At 43.5% G+C, this 20545-nt stretch overlaps 1 protein-coding gene across 1 annotated transcript in view; it reads left to right on the forward strand.

Annotated features, from left to right (window-relative positions):
* Plxnc1 (plexin C1) overlaps positions 1-20545 on the forward strand; it is a 127411-nt gene that overhangs the window by 50745 nt on the left and 56121 nt on the right. The window contains exons 6-10 of the mRNA XM_059245806.1: positions 265-409; positions 4360-4447; positions 6355-6457; positions 6541-6636; positions 18428-18567. Of these exons, the coding sequence (XP_059101789.1) occupies positions 265-409; positions 4360-4447; positions 6355-6457; positions 6541-6636; positions 18428-18567 (572 nt within the window). The remainder of the gene's footprint in view (positions 1-264; positions 410-4359; positions 4448-6354; positions 6458-6540; positions 6637-18427; positions 18568-20545) is intronic.

Consider the following 20545-nt stretch of genomic DNA (forward strand, 5'->3'; position numbering starts at 1 on the left):
CATCTTGAACACAGGCACCATATTAAGCCTGGCTTGAGCTTCTGAGACCTTAAAGCCCATCCCCTAATGACGCACTTCCTCCAACAAAGCCACCACCTAACTCCAATAGTGCCATACCTCCTAATAGTGCCAGTCTCTATGAGCCTATGGGGCCGTTTTCATTCAGACTACCACACAGGTCTAAAGGTGACTTCCCATAAGGCTCTAGGAGGGATAGCCGTGATACAAACCAACCACATGATATGTGTCTTCCCCCCTACACAGACCACAGTGACCATCATGGGAAGCTTCTCTGCAAGACACTCGGAGTGCGTGGTGAAGAACGCGGACACGGGCAAGCTGCTCTGCCAGGGGAGAAGCCAGCTGAACCGGACCTGTGCCTGCAACATCCCCAGCAGACCCAGCTACAGTATGTGGATGCCTCCGGGCATTGTTATAAAGTCAAGAAGCAAGAGTACCTCCTGAGTTCAGTTCCTGGGCATCCGGATAGTTACCCTCTCTTCGCTCTACCTCTACCTCTGGTTTCCACCTGGGTGTTCACTACTGCTCCGTCTCCTGTGTCGACCCCAGCACCCCACTCTCAAATATGACTGGGGAGAGCAGGATACATTGGCTAGGACAGCCTAGAAAAGCCAGACGCCATTGGGCTGATTCTATCCAGGTAGCTGAAGTAATGCAGAGTTCAGAAAAGCAGGAAGTGCCTTGGGTGGGATGAGAAAACATTGTAAGTTCATTGCATTCATGCATGCATGCATTCATTCATTCATTCATACAGGAAGTATGAACACCTGTATATTGTGCTAGGTTCCAGGAATATGGAGATGAAAACAGATTAAGCTAATCCTTGCTCAGAATCCTTATAACCTATTAGGGTTAAACTGTCGTGTGTTAATGTTGGTATGCAATGTAGTGTATAAATGTAGGGATATAATGTAGTATATGGATACTGGGAACCTATAGCTCTAAAGGCGCCTGGGGTGGGCAAGGATCTCTTTCTGGAGTAATTGATATCAATCTTAGAAGAATGAAGGATGACCAGAGTTAAGTATGCGAGACAGAAGAGAAAAGGCTTTGACTGAAGAATTACAAAAGGCTCTATTTGAGTATGGCCGGTGGGGTGGGGGCAGGGGACATTGGACAGCAGGGGTGCCAGGGGACCATAGGAGGCTGCGTGTGACATGGGCTCCATCCTGGGAGCGATCAGGAAATGCTGAGAGGCTGAGCTGCAAGTTTGCAGAGTCAGATTCATTAGCAGAAAGACACGATTGTGGATCGTCTATCCCTCCCGCTGGAGTAGAAGTCAAGTCCCATGGGGCAGGGACTTCAAAACACTTCGAAAGGTTCTTTGCTGTGCATAGAGCTGCATCTGGCCCAGTGCGTTCATTTATAATCAGGAAACTTTTAGTGAGGGGATGGACAGATGGATGGATGGCAATAAATGGAGGGGGAGGGGGAAGAAATGAAGGACTGAAATACTCAGTTCCTAAAGACCAGCTAGTAGAAAAACCATCACAGTGGTCCAGATAAGAGAAAGTGAGAGCTGCTGGAATTGGAGGCAGATGGATGTGACGAGATGTAGGGATGTGCAGGATGCTCAAAAGAGGACCCGTGAGTCTGTTAAGATGGAAAAGACTTGAAAGAGTTAAGGTGATGGTGGAGGCCTTCTGGAATGTGTGGTGTGATCATATTAGAGCCATGTGAGTTATTTGTGAACAGTTCAGTTAATATTGAGTAATGTATAGGCAAATAGAAACTTACTGCTTATAGCTCCAGAGGCTGGGGAATCCCAGCCATTGGTATCAGAAGATTCAGTGCATGGTGAAGGCTCACTCCCTGCTTCAGAGGTGATGCTCCAACCCTCTCTGATAAGGACACTGGTCTCATTCATGAGGATGAAGTTCTCATGATTTAACTACTTCCCCCAAAGGCTCCACTTCACAATATCATCAAATTGAATATTAAATTCTAAAACAAAATTTTTGAGGGTATACCAAACACTCAGACCACAGCACTCAATTGATCCTTCGTCCTTCAAGAAGGAATTTGATGCACAAAGCCAGAGACGTGAACTAAAAATAACCCTTGCAGCCATTGGGTCTGAATGCTTAAAAAGTACGCCAGTTTTCCACCTCGTCACTACTATGCAGACTTCAAAATACACGTCTGGTTAAATTGGGTCATTAAAGATGCAAATCTTGCTCACCTATAAAATATGACTTTAAAGTATCTGAGACTGACTTATAAAGTTAATCAGTGGCACTAGAGCCCCCAACAATTGCTCTCCCTTCCCCTACCCTTGGCTGAATGCAGCAAGTTCAGTTGTCCACACTTTGTGCTTAGCTGTCTAAAGCCATTGACAAAACTTAGTTCATGGGCTCTGTGTGTGTGTATGTGTGTGTGTGTGTGTATGTGAGAGAGAGAGAGAGAGAGAGAGAGAGAGAGAGAGAGAGAGAGAGACAGAGAGACAGAGAGACAGAGAGACAGAGAGACAGAGACAGAGAGACAGAGACAGAGACAGAGACAGAGAGACAGAGAGAGGATTCCACTATGCAGCAAAACCTTCCAACGCAGCCTCCTGAGTGCTAGAATTATATATATGAGCTATCATGTCTAGCTCCAGCCATCATTCCTAGCTTCATGGCCAGTCTTGGCTGGCCTCACCTCTGCTGTCAAGTCCTGTTTCCCATATACTTTGAAACATTGGAGAAAGGTCTTGTTTCTCCCATACAGCCTTGGTAGCCTGGTCTGGCCTTCCCAGTCATATTGTCGCGCCCCTGGTTCTCCACAGACACCCCTGTCTTGCACCCAAACACTACATGGAGCTCAAACTACTCACATGGTGTACCCTTGACTTCTGTGTCTCCTTCACTTTGGCTATTTCACGTCTTCTAGGAGAACTGTAAGTGCTTCCAAAGGGGAGCTCGTGAATATTCATTTCCCTGTGAAATTTCCAACGTGCTGTGCACGGTTGGTGCCCCGTGAAGTCTGCCTTCTGCAGGCATCCTCCCTGGGCACTTGTCAGTTCTATGGAAATATATTTTCCCTGGGAGTCCCTCAGTGCTAACTGGCCATGTGTTCGTGTCCCTAACATGCATCAAGTGTCTGTTCAGGTGCTCCTGCCAAGAGGTCATGGCAGCCCTCCAGACCTCCCTGTCTTTAGAACAAAAGATTATCATTTCACCTAAGCCCACTTGACGTGAGCAGAATGTTCTGTGGAATTCTAGCCATCAGAGTAAGTCTTTGTGCTGGAGAGAGGCATCGCCACATAAGAATCCTTAGACTTTGTGAATAGCACACTAATAAAGTTTCAGGAAGGAACTTAGGGATGTCCACAAAGTCGGGTCAACTTCTCACAATGTCAAGACTTCCACTTAACAAGCCCAATGTACTATTCCCCCAATGAATTCCTATAAGTAAGAAGATATTAATTCCTCTGTAGTAGCACTGGTCCTTGCTTGGACGTAAGAGGACTTGAAGGATGTTGCTGTGGACCATGGTACTCAAATGATGGTCTATGTGCTCATTATGTTGGGAGGGGCATTACAATATACAGGTTCTGAGACCCACCTCAGCTCTGCTGAGTCATGATGTCTTGGAGTGTAGCCCTGGTATTGCTATTTCCCTGGAGTTCTTGTGATTCTGATCAACAGCTGGGTTTGGGTATCAATGCTTCAGATCCAGCCTGGAGGTTGAAGGAAACACTGAAAATGACATTCTTCTACTGCTGACTTAGATAGGTTTCACCCTTATTTTGTTCTTTTGGAGTTTTCCAACCAATGGATAAGGTTTTCAAAAGCAAACAACAACAAGAAAAAAAACAAAACAAAACAAAACACCTTCGTTTGACAACAGCTGACTCCTAGGAGCTTACTGGGCCTCACCGCAGGGTACCACACTCAGGGTTCGTTAGGTCAATATTTGCAGAGTATGGATCTTTCTGAAGGTGCAGGGTTTCTTTTCCAACACGCTGGTATTTATATTCCAGGCACTTCTTGCTCAGTGACTTGTTTTATTCTCATGCCTTGGCCAATTACAAGCTGAGGTAGTGATCCCAGCGAGAGCATGGGATGTAAATGGGCTGTAAAATGGCTTTTCCTGGTGATTATCTGTGGGTGCCTCGGAGCTAGACTCAGGCTCAGTCTGTTTGGAGGCTTGTGCTGTGCACTCTGGCTGCCTGACATGAATGGCCCACAGGGAAGAAGCCACATACTGACTCAAATGTTGGCGAACAGCTGGCACACCCATGCCCTCTGTGTAGAAAAGGCGAGAATATTTCTTTCTTTCTTTTGCATTTCCAGCTATGCTTGACTATGGCGGGAACCTACCGTGACTGACTCTTTTTCCTTCCCCCCCCTCCAGATGTCTTGGTTGTCAACGCGACGTTCTCCTTCCCGTCTTGGAACTTATCAGAAAGATTCAACTTTACCAACTGTGTGTCATTGAAAGAGTAAGATTGGCTTTGAAATCGAAATGTTCTCGTTGCTTTTAATTTATCTGTTTTACTCCTCAATTTCCCAAAGAACTCTTTTGCGGACTAGAACTTTCCAAAGTGCCTTTTGGAGCATGGCCTAACGGGAGCTAGGAGAGTCGCTGAGGTAATAAGCTGTGCTCGCTCATTCAAGCCCTAACAAGAAAACTGGAGCAGCTGAGGAGAGAGCATGCGCCTAAGTGTCTCTATCAACAGGGAACGGTGTTTTCCCCAGACATTGAGGACCCCTGAAGTAAGGAGTACTGCTAGGCTCTCCCATAATGCAAATCGCTTTTGGGAGTTTGGCCAGAGCATAAAGACAAGCAGGTCAGGCAAGTTGAGGTTTCCCTCACCAAAATGACATATTCATATTGCTCCCTTCCTGTGGTGCTAGGGGATCGAACTCAGGGCTTTGAGCATGCTAAGCAAGTGTTCTACCACTTAGCTACCCCAGCCCTGTGTCTTCCATTTATTACGACTGGCCCCTCTCAGCTATGAACCCTTTGAATTTGGACCACATCTCCCTCCTGGCTCCTAAAGCAGACAGAAGGCAGAGGAACCAGACTTTTCAGAGGCCCGCCCTCTGAAGTTGGGACAGAACACATTGTTAGTGGGCTGTATTATCAGAGGTCTGCTACTCGTTCTGGGGTGTGATTGGCCAGCAGCACATGGATGTGATTTTGAGCCTGACCTGGGAATCACTATAGGGAAAGTGAATTCAGACTGTTAGTTAGGTCATCTTTACCATAGAGGTCCATTGAAAGGTGATCACACCAACAGGGAATCCATGATGTCTAAGAAACAAATTGAAGGGAGAAAAATAGAAAACTTGTTATGGAGAGCATCCAGCCCAGCCGACAGGAAAAGGGAAGAGAGAATGGAATAGATCTTAGGGGCACCAGGAGCGTTGAACGATGTCCCTCTGCAGAACCCCTGCTTTAGAGCCCAGATAGAAGGAAATGACTGACCCCACTGCTAGGCAAGGAAGAATCAGGCCTCAGAGTGTCTCTTCAGGGAGCTGCTTGCTATATGGAAGCCTGCCTGGGGCAGAGGCTCCCACCCGAAAGGAGAGCTGTTTCCAGCCCTCAGAGAGTGACTTTCTGTAGGTTAGGCTCTCGGAATGCTTGGAGCCTATATGAATTCCAGCCTAGGTGCCCCGCTCTGCCTCGTCTCCTCATCCCCTCCTGCTGTGTTTTGTTGTGGCATCCCTGGGACAGCTTTCCAGACCAGCCCCCATTTTTTCTTCTCTGTCTACCATCTTGTCGTCGTCGTTAACTCTGATCATCCTTAGGCGTGCTTTTCAAGTCCTCCACAGTGACCCACGCACAGGGGCTCGTTAGATTAGTAGACACAGTTCTCCCTTCATCTGAGTAAAGCAAACAGTGGTACCCCCTCCTCTCTGGCTGCCAGGTAACGCTTTGTGTCTCACACCGTGTGGCTGGTAGCACAGCTGCTCCAGTGAGTGAGGGCCCGCTGATCTGCTGAGCAGGGCGGCAGCAGGGAGGGAGAAGATCCATCTTTAGCAAGGCTTACCTGAGGGTGGACCAGTAGCAACCAGGTTCAGAAGCAGATTCAGTGGGTTCCTGTTATCGGCAGACCAGCAGGTGACCCTGGCTTCAGGTCTCCATGGCAACACCTCTGTAAGTGTGATGGCAATCCGTCCACTTGGCGCGCAGGGCTTCCCAGAGAAGGGCACAAAGCCTTACTCTCTGCCCCAAGCTTAAAGGACCACCCTGTCTCCCTCTGTCCATCCTAGGCTGTTCAAAGATTTTATTATGAGTGTTAGTATTCCTATTCTTTCATGTTCTTAGCACAGAGGGAAAAATCTAGAAGATGAATAAGCCCCTTAAAAATGTAAGAATTAAGTCGGTTTTCCCTGTTGCCAGATGCGCAGCGTGTGTCGAAACTGCCTGTGCTTGGTGTAAACGGGACAAAAGATGCATCCACCCCTTCGCGTCCTGCGAGCCGTCCGATTATGAGAGGAATCAGGTAAATCAAATGCTGGTGCGCACCCAGCCCCACCTCTTCCTGTGTGTTTCACTCTGATGCTGAAGGGCTGTTCTCCAATGTAGGAGTTCTGCCACATCACTGTGGAGAAACCACCCAAGACCTCAGGAGGAGGAAGAAGCAAGGAGAACAAGAGCAACAGAACCGACCAGTCTTCACAGGTCAGACTCTACTTCTGTGTTGATAATGGAAAAAAAAAAAATCCCCCTTTGATGACGATGATAACTACTACTCTGGGTTTCTTTTTTAAAAAAATTCCCCATTTTACTTACAACCCAAATCCTCCCCCACACAACCTTTTTTTTTTTTTTCTGGGTTCATTTTTAACCAAGTTTCACATAATTGACTCAATACATCAAAGGCTTCACGTTCGCATAAAAGAAATTAAAACTTGGTAATTGTGAAAAATGATGCTGTTCCGGTCGGAGTAGAAATGCAAAGGTGACTTTGTGGCTCACTGGGAAAAAGTGTAGCATGCAGCTGAGGCAACCTAGGTTCCAACGAGACGTGAGGATTGCGCCCGTGATGGGGACTGCGTGCGTGGATAGGGGTCTGTGCACAGTATGCACACCGGTTGTGCGGAGTCTTTTTTCACTTTTTGTAGAGTTGATTGAACCCATCATTAATCATGCCAAAAATAGAATGTGTGTATCTCTCTCTTCTCAAGAGTGGTGATTTTTTTTTTTTTTAACCCATGAAATTTTCCTAGAAACTCCTTTTGATTTCTTCCTAGTTACAGTTACTCACCAAGCTCAACACATCTATGATGTGCAGAAAGAAATGCTGTGACTGCAGGAATATTTGTGAGCAGGACACATGTGGCTGTCTAGGACACACGTGGCTGTTTAGGACCCAGTGTGGTGCTGGCTTCCTTGAGTTGACAGAAGTTCATTAAGTGTTTACATGTGGTGACAGACACACACACTAAGTGGACAAGGTCTCTCTCTCTCATTCTCGTTGGAGTCTGTCAGAACCAGACAAATTAAGAAGAGCACTGGAAGACAGTCAGAAGGCCTGGCTTTCTATTTCGTGACTAATCAGTGGCCCCCAACTCAGCCATTTGCAGCTATTAAGGCCAAGTGTCAATATAAATAACTAACACATTTTTAATTATTACTGAAAAGTGGATAGTAACTTTAGGTGAATTAAGTAACACAGGCTGAGGGCCTGTGAGTCCAAGTGGATTATGCAGTTAATTAAAGCATTAGAGAACCTTGGTGTGCCAATATCTCTGGCCTGTGAGTCTCTGAGGCTTAATTAGGTGATGGGCTGCTTCTCTGTTCTCAGTGGTTTGTAAAACTAAAGCGCAGTGACAGGAGCTTGGATGGAAAACATAGAAGCTTTTTTTCTTTTAATTACACTTGGTGGTGGTCGTTTTCAATTTTGGTAAACTACACGGGACATGAAAATTTACCGTCTTGGCTATTTTGAGCGTGTTGTTCTATAGCGTAAGTATTCCTTCACGCTTCTCATGCAGCCCATCACCAGAATACTTTACATCTTGCCGAATGGAAACTCAGTACTCATTCAATAACTCTTCCCCTTCCCCCACCCCCAGGCTCCAGGAACCACCATTCTACCTCTGTCTGTAAGACATAACTCATTGTAGGCACCTCATGTGAGTGGATTCAAGCAGTTTGCCTTTCGGGACTGGCCTTCTTCACACTTACCCTTGTGCCCTCAAGGCTCATCCACGTAGCATGGATCGGACTTTCTTTCCTTTTTAAGGGTGAATAAAATTCCAGTATATGTATATGATATGTTTTATTTATATATATTTTATTTATTTATATTTATTCCTCCACCCATGCATGGATGCTTGCTTTGCTTCCATAATTTAGATAATACGATAAGTACTGTTAAAAACACAGATGTACAACTGCCTCTGAGAGCCACTGTGTTTAATTCTTTTGTTCAACGCCAAAAAGTTAAGACTTGTGGGTCATGGTGTAATTCTTTTTTTTTTTTTTTTTTAAAGAACAGCCATGCTGTTTTTGCTAGTTGAAGTATCCACTGATTGTGCTCAAGGGTTTCTGTTTCTCAAATCCTCACTAACACTTACCTTTTTTGTTTGGTTTGGTCATTACCAAACTCACAGATGGGAGGTGTGATCTTAGTGACTTTTGACTCTCTTCTCCCTGTGATCTGTGACACCTACACCCTTTTTCTTTCCTTGCTTGCTAGCCGATGCCTTCTACTGAACGCCTTTCCTGTCATTTTGATCGGCTAACTTGTTTTGTGTCCGTTAGACAGAAGTATTTTCTAGGATTAGCCCTGTATCAAATATGTCATTTGAAAATATTTCTCTCTCATTCTGTAAATGACCTTTCAACTCTGTTGAGTACAACTGTGGGGTGTGTGTGTGTGTGTGTGTGTGTGTGTGTGTGTGCGTGTGTGTTGCCAGATCTCAAACCCAAAGCCTCACACATTACTAGTCAAGCATTCTACATTAAGTTACATCACTGACCTTGTTGTATTCTTTGATACAGAGAATTTTTAATTTCATTGAAGTTCAATTTGTCTATTTTTTTTTCTTTTCTTTCTTGTGCTTTGGGGGTTGGGCACAAGAAATTACTGCCAAAACTAATGTCATGACCCCTTTCAAACATCATATTTTCTTCCTTGAATTTTAACTCATTTGTGCACACCTTGGTCAGTTCTTGAGTCCATTTTTGTCTATGCAGTAAAGTGAGGTCCAGTCATACTTCTGTACATGGATATTCAATTTTTCCAGCATCATTTCTGGAGTGCTCTTGCCCTGGTCCAGTGGTGATAACATCCTCACTGACCATCATGGGCTTGTATGTGAGGCTTTATTTCTGAGGGTTCTTTCCTGGTCCGGTGCTCTGTGTGTCTGCCTTCATGTTAGTACCATGCTGTCTGATTCTTATAATTTTTTTAAGTATGTTTTGAAATCAGGAAGTATGAACTTTCTAATGTCTTTCTTGTTTTTCAAGATTGTTTTATAAGAAACAAAAATACACAAAACTTATACTCCACTTCCTCAGATAGTACCACCTTGCAAAATAGAGCTGAGGATCTCAGCCCTGCTAATGATGTGAAAAGTCAAGGTCTAGAATGCTCATCACCACAGGACTCCCCAGGCTGCCCATTTATAGCCTCATCTACTGTCTCCTACCTCCCACCCACCAGCTCTGGTACCTCTCAACCACTCATGCGTTCTCCAGTCCCCACAGTTTGGTCTCTTCCAGAATTTTATGTAAATAGAATCATCTAGATGTGCCCTTTGGGAGATTAGTTTGGGGAATTAAATTTATTTTTATGGATGCATAAAAACATAAAGAGTGTACATATTAATGGGGTACCACGCAATGCAGTTATCTGGAAATTCAGCCGCGTTCTTGTGTGTATCAAGAATGCAGAATAGCTGTCCAGGCAGTGGCATTTTTGTAAATGTCTTAAAGAGAGAAGGATATTGTAGTTACAGCATCTTGACTTCCTGTATTGTACCTTCCTGTCCCTTTTAAACTGTGGTTTTAAAGGTACGGTCACTAAGAGAAAAGGGTGAGTCTGAAAAATAATCCAAGGCCCAGGTTTGCCTTCCGTACTTCTCTATGGGTTGCCCTTCTAGGTTTGGAGAAAGATAAGTTTATTGATACCGAAACATTTACTTCATGTGACTCAGAACAGAATCTCAGGTTTGGTTGTGAGGGAAGAGTGTGCTGCTTGGCATCGGAGAGACTTCCTGTGCTCTGTGAAGCACTCCTGCCTTTTCATTATCATGTGAACGTGAGACTTTCTGGTTTGCACTGTTGGTTCTTATGTGAGCTTTGCATGGCAGACCGGACCCAACGGTTCAAGCAGAGGAGCCACTGAGAGCTTTTCCTGAGTGCATCAGCCCACATCACCTAGGCACCAAATGTCGGGCACTGGAAAGAAAAAGAGCAAGCAGCATCTGAGGTGCTGAGATGTTGAGCGGGAGTTGATGATTCCTACAGGAAGTTGTGGAGCATCTGTTAGATGCTGTCATGCTGCACTGCATGGGTACCACATGCAGTACGCAAATGAGTCAATTCCCCCTCTGGCCATCAGTCCTAAGAATTTTATCCATGAGAACACACATAGCAATACAAGATTTAAGTATCTATATATGTAAATAGATATACATATATGTGTGTATATATAGGTATACATCTATGTGCACATATAGATAGACACACATAAATATATATATGTATATATGCATATCAATCTAGGGCAGAACCTGAAAGTACAGAAACTCAAAACCTGGCTATGCTCAGGGTCTTAGTCCTTCCTGTTTATCTAAGCCCAATGCCTGGTGGTTAAACATAATCAATGTGGTTGGTTAAGTCTTGGATGGATTGATGGAAATGACATTTCAGCTCACCGTAGAGGATCAGGAAACATCTAGACAAAATAAAATAAGATAGAAGAGTGAATATTCTATGTGAAGGAACCACCATAAGTAAAAGTATGGTCCAGGCCAGAAAATTCAGGAAATCTTCAATAATTCAGTTTGTCTACACAGAAGAAGCAGGAAACAAAGGATCACATACAAGGGCAAATGAGCCAGAGCCTGCATGTGTTGGGGTGTATGTCCCAGACCTTTGGGGGTGTGGTCTTGCTTCTTTGGTGGCAATAAAGAGCTGTTCACTACATCTGTTTGATGTATGGATTTGATCACCTGAGAATGCGGTGCTCATAGGAGAGGATTCCTGGTTCAAACCCAGGACAGTTGCCTTCCCATTCTTCTAAGACTTACTTGATCCAGGGTTCCCTGGCCCAGAAACGGGAGCCATCATATGTCAGGGGACTGAACAAGGAAGCCTGTGAGTCTAATAGGGAAGGCAGCCCCAAATCTTATCTGGCCTAAATGAGGACAGCTATCTGTCATAAAGGCCAATCCTAATCTCTCTCTCTTTCCTGAAACCAGAAGACTGTTTGTCCTGGCACCCGCCGGGTGGCTACCTTTCCTTTCAATTCCTAACCATCTTTTATCTGGTGCCCTCACCTGCTGAGGGCAGCTGCAGCTGCCCCTCCTGCTCTTAGAGAAAGCTGTGATGATCTGTGGAGTGACAGGTGATTTCTGGTCATGGTTTTGTTGTTGTTGTTGTTGTTTTGTTTTGTTTTATTTTGTTTTGGGTTGTTTGCTTGTTTGTTCGTTTTGTTTTTCTTTTATTCCAGACAGGGTCTCTCCATGCAGCTCTGGCTGTTGCTATGTAGACTAGGAACTCACTGTGTAGTGCAGTTGGAATTTTCTTTGGGCCACCAACCAGCTCTCAAATAAAGATACAGAGACTTATTATTATGAATGTTTGGCCTTAGCTTAGGCTTGTCTCACTAGCTTCTTTTAACTTAATTTAACCTGTTTCTATTTGTCTACATTTTCTTCAGGGCTTTTTACCTTTCTTTCATTCTGTATGTCCTACTTTCCTGCTTCCTCCATGTCTGTCTCTCTGACCCCTGGCATCTCCTTGGCATTTCTTTTTCTTTCTCCACCCCCCCCCCCCACAAAACCAAGCTTAAATTTCTCCTCCTACTTACTCGTCCTGCCTGGAAGTCCTGCCTATACCTCCTTCCTTGCTATTGGCCATTCAGCTTTTTATTAGACCAATCAGGTGCCTTAGGCAGGCAAGGTGAAACAGCAACACATCTTTACATAGTTAAACAAATACGCTGCAACAGTGTAGAATAGACTGGCCTCAAACTCTGCCTCTGCTTCTAGAGTGCTGCGATTAAAGACCACACCTGGCCTCTGTGTTCATGTTTGTTTTTCCTCAAAACATGGTTATCACTGTAGGGCAAAAATCAGCCACATCAATCTGTCTCCTGCTCTGAAGGAGTTTATATTCATATTTTTCTTTTCTTTTCTTCTGTTACTCTTCTTCTCTTCCTCCATGACTTTTGAGCATGTGCTTCAATTCCTTACAGACAATACCAAATGGATCCTTTTAAGAAGGGTCTTGCCTTCAAAAGGAAAATTAAATTTAACATAGACTTGTTTTTGTTTTTTTTTTTTAGTAGATTCTACAGGCCTAACACTGTTCTGCATTAATTCTACTCAGAGGGTATTGGTTGAGCAACTATTTTGTGTTGGGCAGGCCCAGTCTAGACCCACAAGGAAGTTGCACTGTCAAACTTAAAATGTTCTAGAGTGAGGAAGTGAGATTCTTTATCATAAAGGAGTTGAATGTACATAACAGGAAAAGGAACCAGTAGAAAGAATGCCAGGGTGAACTAAGCAGAATAGTGACAGCTCATCTTTATCGGGCCCTCGTTGTGTCCTAAACTCAGTGTCTTATTTATTTAAGCTTCATAATACCACATTTCACAGGCAGAGAAATTTTGCCTCAAAACCAAAATGTTGAGAAGAAATTTGAACCCAGGTATCTGATTCAAGAGTTTGCAGTTTTTAACCACTACCCTCTTATATGGCCCAAGTACAATAAGTGTTTAAACCACATAATGTTGATGTCAAGAGCCTCTCTGAAAAGGAGGGGGACTCTTAAAGATAATGCAGGCTTCTCTCAGGATTAGATGGACCCACTCTGTTGTAGCTGCAGTTTTCCTGTGTCCACCCAGCTCCTGCAGTCGCTCAGACCCAAGTAAACACACAGAGACTTATATTACTTATAAACTGTATGGCCGTGGCAGGCTTCTTGCTATCTAGTTCTTATATCTTAAATTAAGTCATTTCTATAAATCTATACCTTGCCATGTGGCTTGTGGCTTACCAGTACTTTACATCTTGCTTCTCATGGCAGCAGCAGCTGGCAGTGTCTCCTGACTCAGCCTTGGACTTCACAGAATTCTCCTTGTCTGCTTATCCCACCTATACTATACTGCCTGCATGGCTACTGGCCAATCAGTGTTTTGTTTATCAATCAATCAGAGCAACATAATCACAGCATACAGAAACATATCCCCCGCACTCTGTCCCATCTGTCCCCAGCCTACAAGGGAGCTTCTCATAGAAGATGGAGGAGGAGAGGGGCAGCTCAGGGTAAGGTCTAAGAAAAAATGAGCCCCAGGAAAGGCCAGACATCCCCAAAACAAGGAGAGCAGAAAAGGTCCCAGATGGGCCAGGGTGGCCCCAAGGACAGTGGGTCAACAAGAATGTTTAAACTGAGTCTCGGCAGAGCGCACGTTAGAAGCCAGGTTAAGAACTGTCTGTCCTCTCTGCTCTTGTCACTCAGGCCAGTTCTCTGTGGTTACATTCAGGTTCGATGGTCAAGAATAATTTAGGAACGGCCCAGGCAGCTCCACCCTCACCTGTGAGTTACTTCCCAGGTCACAGAAGCCAGTCTTGATCTCACAGAACAGAGCATAGGTCTATTGCTGTTCTCTGGAAGTTTCCCATCTATATCCTGAGGCATTGCTGACCTTTGACAGTTCCCAGAACCTACTAGAAGTTACATCCCAAGTCCCCTGGAGCCTGTGCTGTGCCTCCTGTGAGGGGCTGTTTCCTTGGGGGACTGAGTATCAAACACATCGTCTTGTTCACTGAACTCTCTGATTGTTCTTTGATGGAATTGTATTCTCTTTTCTTTCCATGTCTCAGTCTCTTTTACACTTTCCCATCTCTACTGCTGGTCACCACTCTGCTCACTTTATACATATTATTAATACATTACATCTCTGCTCTTCTCAGTCATTAATGAAGATGTTAAATAATTCCAAACCAAATACTCACCCGTTGGGCCCAACAGGACACTTTCCTTTAATTAGTTATATTACCTTTCATCTCTCTTATGTCCTTTGACTTCAGATTTCCTGCTGATTTTGAATCCATGTGACTTTTCATCCAGTCCTGTTTGAACTAATTTCATGAGTGAAAATCTGAGAGATGTTTTACCAAGTGTTGATTCAGGTCCAGACCTACAGAGAGCTTCACTATATTCAGATTTTTTTTTCCCCTAACAGATTAATAGAGTACAGTTTGCTCTTAATAAACTGCGCCTTCCTAATGCACCTCTTTCCAATAGTCTTTCAACCAGTGGTATTTTCTCCACGAATGTCACGGTAATTTGAGCTGAGGTGGTGACAGACTTGGCCAAAGGTACCTGTGCCCTCAGAGCTCATCCTCTCGGGCTTTTTCAAGAACTGTCAGAGGCAGGTTAGACACGTTCCAACAGCTTAGTTTTTGAAAAATAAAAATAAAAATAAGCAGGTATTCTACAAACCACCTAATTAAGTAGTTTCCAATGTGCTTTTTTTAAAAAATACAAAACAATGAGAAACCTGAGCTTTTTTTTTTTTTTTTTTTTACAAAATAATTGAAAATTTACCGTCACTTAAAAATAACTCCCGTCTGTAAAATGGAGCTAACAGGAAGTGACCCTTTCTGAGGTTAATTGGTAGAGGGTGGTAGGCTGGGATGGCTGCAATCAGGGGTGTCTTGATTTGATGTATGGAAACCTTGGACATAGGAAGGAGGTAGAGCCTCACTGTAGAGCTATGAGAAGTCCTGGCTGTATGCAGCGCAATTATGGTTTTTGACTAACCCTCTGGGTGAGCGTGAGGGTTGGCTACATCATGTCAGGTTGTGAATGAACTTTAATGTACAAAATCCGACCTAAAGGACTGAGGGGGAAAACACTGTGGGAAAGATTGTTCTTTGCCCTTTGTCTTCAATATTTTTTAAAAATTATCAATAACTATAAAAAAATTTCTATGAATTGTTGCAGCTGTGAAATACAGCTTATAACTGCTCTATCTTAAATTAAAAAAATTTTTCATATATATTTTCATTATCGGGGGTGGGGTTATCTTGGCAGTTTTTTTTAGCCTTCTAAGATTAAGGAAAGTTCTCCAGACAAACAAGTGAGCTAATCTGACCCTCTTTGGAAGCAAACTGTGAGCATCTGCTTCCACAAGATAGGCCAGGCCTGGACTCGGTCCTAAATGACCAATGGAAACTTCTCTAAACAAACCGATTTTTCAAATGAAATCCTTTTGATGTAGGAAGGCCGTATCTACCCAAGAGGAAATAAGAAGTTAAGAAGACTTCATCCTCTGAGGATGTTTCTAGAGCCATGAAAAGAGCAAAATGGAATGCTTTTTGAAAAAAAAAAAATACTTTTTTCCGTCAGTAGTTACAAGGCTCTCTTTATCGTCTACTACGAACACAGAGGTAGCATGTGCTTAGTGTGTGTTCCATGTTTACTTCAGCAGACAACCACAGTGTGAGTACATGAGGCACTGAGAAAAAGAGTCGACGTGGATGTACATGGAGTGTTTACAGTAGAAGAAAGTTATGATCTGGGAGCAGAGCTCAGTGGGTGAAGCATGTGGGGTGTAAGCAGGAGGACCTGAGTTCATTTCCCCTAAACCATGAAAAGTGGAACGTAGCGGGTTTGTCTGTAATTTCAGCACTCCCAATGTGAGGCGGGAGGCAGAGTCAGGAGAATCCCTAGAAGTGTACACAGTAGCAAACTGGGTGGAAGATGAGACCCAACATCCAAGGAGATAGTTTTCTGACCTGTAAAACACATACACACACACACACACACACACACACACACACACACACACACACACACACACACACCCTTGCGCCTCTAAGGAGACAGTGGTCTGTTGTAAAGCAGGGGTTATAAATTGTCTCTATAACAGTGGTTCTCAACCTTCCTAATGCTGCGACCCTTTAATACGGTTCCTCATGTTGTGGTGACCCCCAGCCAGGACATTTTCATTGCTGCTTCATAACTGTCATTTTGCTACTGTTATGAATCGTGATGTAAATGGTCTTAGACAACCCCTGTGAGTTGTTCAACGCCCCCAGTGGGGTTGCAGCCCACAGACTGAGAACCACTGCTCTACAAAGAACCAGGCAGTGTGTGTTTTAGGCTGTGCAGGCTAACACAGTCTTTGTTGTAGCTATTCAGTTATGCTGGAAACAGCTGGAGATGATACACACACACACACACACACACACACAGACACACACACACACTTCTGGATAATGACATGTGAACTTCGTATGCTTTTATATGTTTGAAGTTCTATTCTCCTTTTGACAGTTTTTTCATGGAACATCCAAAAACAGCAGCAGACAGGATTTGAACCCTACACTGTAGCTTGCTAGCTCTTGATATAGCCCTACATATACTCCATGCCTACCCTCATCCAGCACTGTCCTTAAGACCCTATAGGCCTTTAGTAAGTACCTGATCATTTGGCTGTCACCTACAAAGCTACACAGGAAGCCTTCTTATACAACACACACTTGACATTTGTAAGGGATTTATCTTGAAGTCGTTGCTAATCCCCCCATCCCAAGTACCACTCTAGCAGATAATTTCCCCCCATAAAATGCAGTCAAGTATAACAGAATAATTAAAGTGACCCTTTCAGGCTCTTAGTGATTCAATAAATACAGGGCTCAAGTCCTTTTAAAAGTGATTAAAATAAAGTCTGCCACGGAAATCAATTCCCTGTCACATTACGTCATCACTGTGGTGACATTAATGATGGATTTGCCATAATCTGCAAAATCAATCCATAGCGATAATGAGTGATGACTGTTCAGCCATGTAGCACCTGTGTTTGCCAAGGGAGCAGAATGAGGAGATGTTTGTTTCAGTGGGATGCTTAGTGCAGTCAGCCAGCAGGGCTGTTCTAAGGGGGTCACAGTCTGTCACCTGGAACAGCAGGGGGTCAGGCAGGTGCTAGCCATCATAGCCACTGGACCAGTGACTCGGTGTCTTCCTGATGGACTTCAGGCTACAAATAGCTGTTCTCAACATTTGTGCTTTGGCCCGGTATGACATGATGATGCTTCTCTGGACTTTCAGGTCACATTTAAAGTAGTGTGAAGTTTATGCATGCTCAGCTCTGCTATACTTGATATTGGCCAGAATCTTAGAATGGACAAGGATCTGTGAAAGAACAAGTGGCCAGAATGAAGGATGGTAGCATTTGAAGGAGAGGTGTATGAGGCAACTGGATTGTTAGGTCTTGACAAGGAAAAAATGGAGGCCGGAAGGGATGGCTCAGTGGTTAAGGGTGCTTCTTGCTCTTGCAGAGGATCTGAGTTCAGTTCCCTGCACCGATATCAGGTGTCTCACAACAACCTGTAAATCTAGCTGCAGACAACCCAACACCCTCTTCTGGCCTCAGAAGCACCCGGTCACACATGTAGAGATGAAATCTTTAGAAAAGAAAGGGGCAAATGATTCCTATCCTCTTTGGGGTCTGTAGGGGAAACTGATTAGACCTTGCAGATGGGGAAGTGAGGAGATACAGGTCTGAATGATAGGGAAATTAGGTAGTAGGTGTCTCCGTGGCGCTCAGTCTTGATTATCTGCCTGAGAAATCGAGAGAGTAGGTCATACTGAGTGTGGTAACTGCCCGTCACAGAGATCACATGGTTGTTCACAATGATTTAGGCATCTAACTTTTTAATACTGAATGGCTCCACTGGTAGATTTCTTATAACAGTCCCTCTCCATCCCCGCCCCCCCCCCCCCCATTGGAACAGTCTAATTGAAACAAGTAGAAAATAGATGAGCCTTTCTAGGGAATTAAATTTATCTGGATTGATATTTGTATCAACTGAATGATGAGTCTGAGGGTGGCTGGCCTCCTCTGGGAAATCGCCTTTGCCTTCTCCTCACTTGGCTCAAGCGTCATGAGCCTCAGGACACAGGGTAAGGCAGGGAGCTCTTCCTCAGCTTGAGTGATAGCTCACCCCTCAGATAGAATCCCGGGCTCTTCAACTGTCTTAGGAGACAAAGACTAATTGGTTTGACCTCATGCTGTCACATGTTGAGAGACACGAATCTTCAGCCCTCTTCCCTGAATTCATTGATTTCATTAAACACTATCTGCTTGTGTTGGCAAAATGTAATTTCCTAGTGAGTTCTTCGAACTGTAGCACATCAACAGATTTTTTTTTTTTCTTTTTTGCAGGGGGACAGTGCCATTTTGTAGCTTTGATCTGCTGTTTTAATCTTTTCTTTCCAATAGGTCTTCTACATTAAGGCCATTGAGCCACAGAAAATATCGACCTTAGGCAAAAGTAACGTGATAGTTACCGGAGCAAACTTCACCCAAGCGTCAACTATCACCATGATCCTGAAAGGAACCAGTACATGTGATAAGGATGTGTGAGTGGAAATAATTGATCTTTGGTAACGTTAAGAACTACACCGAAGCAATGTCAGTAGGCTTCGGAGCTTCCTGTACCCAAATGATAGTTCAGTATTTTATATATAATAATTACAATAAGTCATATGTTTTTAACGATTCATCTGAAGTTCAGATGGGAGACCATGACCTGTGTTACTTCCCCTCCCTCCCCCAAATTTCAACCTACAACAACTTCAGGATGTTGCCAGGGGGAGCCTTGATTGATTTTCAAAACACAGTCAATTATATACAGAAAGGAACTAACTTACAACTATAGATGTGTTCCTTGGAAATTGATGGAGAGTTTTAAGGAACCACTCTTTCAGTATACTACCTGCAGTTAAAAAAAATTGGAAATAGAAATGTTGTTTGTTGTAGTTTTCTTCTCTTGACAGGCTTGGTTTTCACTTCAAATAATTAAATTACTAGGGCATATATTAGTAGTAAAAAAAAAAAATACCCCAAATAAATACCAGGTGAATGTGCCCCTTAAAGATAATGATATCTAATTTCTTCACTTATTTTTTGTTTTTGTTTTTTTTCCAAGACAAGGTTTCTCTGTGTAGAGCCTTTCCTGGAACTCACTCTGTAGCCCAGGCTGGCCTCGAACTCACAGAGATCCTCCTGCCTCTGCCTCCTGAGTGATGGGATTAAAGGCATGTGCCACCACTGCCCAGCCTGATTTCTTTTTATCCTAACAATGAAAAAAAAAACAATTCAGTTTTTCATTAATATCCTTAGGGGAATTATTATACCTTCCCCTAAGGGGAAAATACTAACATTATGTAATAATAACACCGTGACAGATAACTTCAGTTTTCTGCTTATTAACTTTTATAAGTTTGGGCTAATTTAAAGTTAAAAAAAAATGTTGCAATCTACATGAACCATAATACTGAGCTTATTTTCATCATGGAAATGCATTTAAGACAATCCGCTGAAGCGTGATGTTTCGGTTTTTAAATACCAAAACAGATTTGTACAGCACTCTAATCTGCCATGCTTATTCAGTGAACTTTCTGTTTTCACTCTCAGACTGCACATTACTGCCCCCTCCCCTTTCTGCAGTGAATCTGGGATACCCATGATCTTGATGGGGAAAGGTGCCCATCACTGGCTTTCCTCTGTACCAGAGTGAATCAACACCCATTAAAGCCTGTATCTATGCATCTTAGGTATCTTAAGTGTGCCGTTTATCCTGGCTAAATACCTTATTGCAAAAATCTTTCATTTTGTGTGGCGAAATCTGTGACGTTAGGCACCTGTGCACTCAATGAAAGGCAATCAGCCTCGCTGCAAAAGAAGTCGTTTTGGGAGCATTACCCTGTTTCTGGCTCTTTATGCCTTCATTTCCATTCTGAATGCATCTTGAGATGCCACAGTTATTAAATTAAATGACTAAGAGACCTTTCTGTGTGTAGCATTCCTCTAACCACATCTACGTGGTGAACCGAGGTTCACAAGCAGATGATGTAATAACCCAGTTAATCTCATACCTGAGCCTATGGTGATCCCAAACTCTTTTCACATAGACTTTTTAAGTGAATGACTATTAAAAAAAAAAAAAAAAAAGACAAGTGTTAGCAGTGGAATGATCTACATTTCCACCTTTTGCCTTCCAAAATTTACAAATGAGTTTGTGTTTTAATGATTTGAGGATGACCTTCCTAGAGCCTTGCTTTAAATAAATAGAAGCCTTAAAATACATACATCTGGGCAGGGTACATAGAGACCAACTCCAGTGACTTTCAGATTTGCTCTCTCCAAAGGGTTAATAATCACGCACATAATATCCTTCCCGTAGTAAAAACAGATTCTCCTGTAGCATCATTAAGCTGAGCAGGTGGCAAACACAACTTGGTCTGAATGTGTGCTTTAGAGAGTCATAGACACAAGGCTGGGTCACTGCAGGTCACAGAGGGAATGTCATGGACAGCTTTGCTTTGACTGTTGAGG

This window comes from Peromyscus eremicus, chromosome 18 (assembly GCF_949786415.1).
Source record: "Peromyscus eremicus chromosome 18, PerEre_H2_v1, whole genome shotgun sequence".
Taxonomy (NCBI): domain Eukaryota; kingdom Metazoa; phylum Chordata; class Mammalia; order Rodentia; family Cricetidae; genus Peromyscus; species Peromyscus eremicus.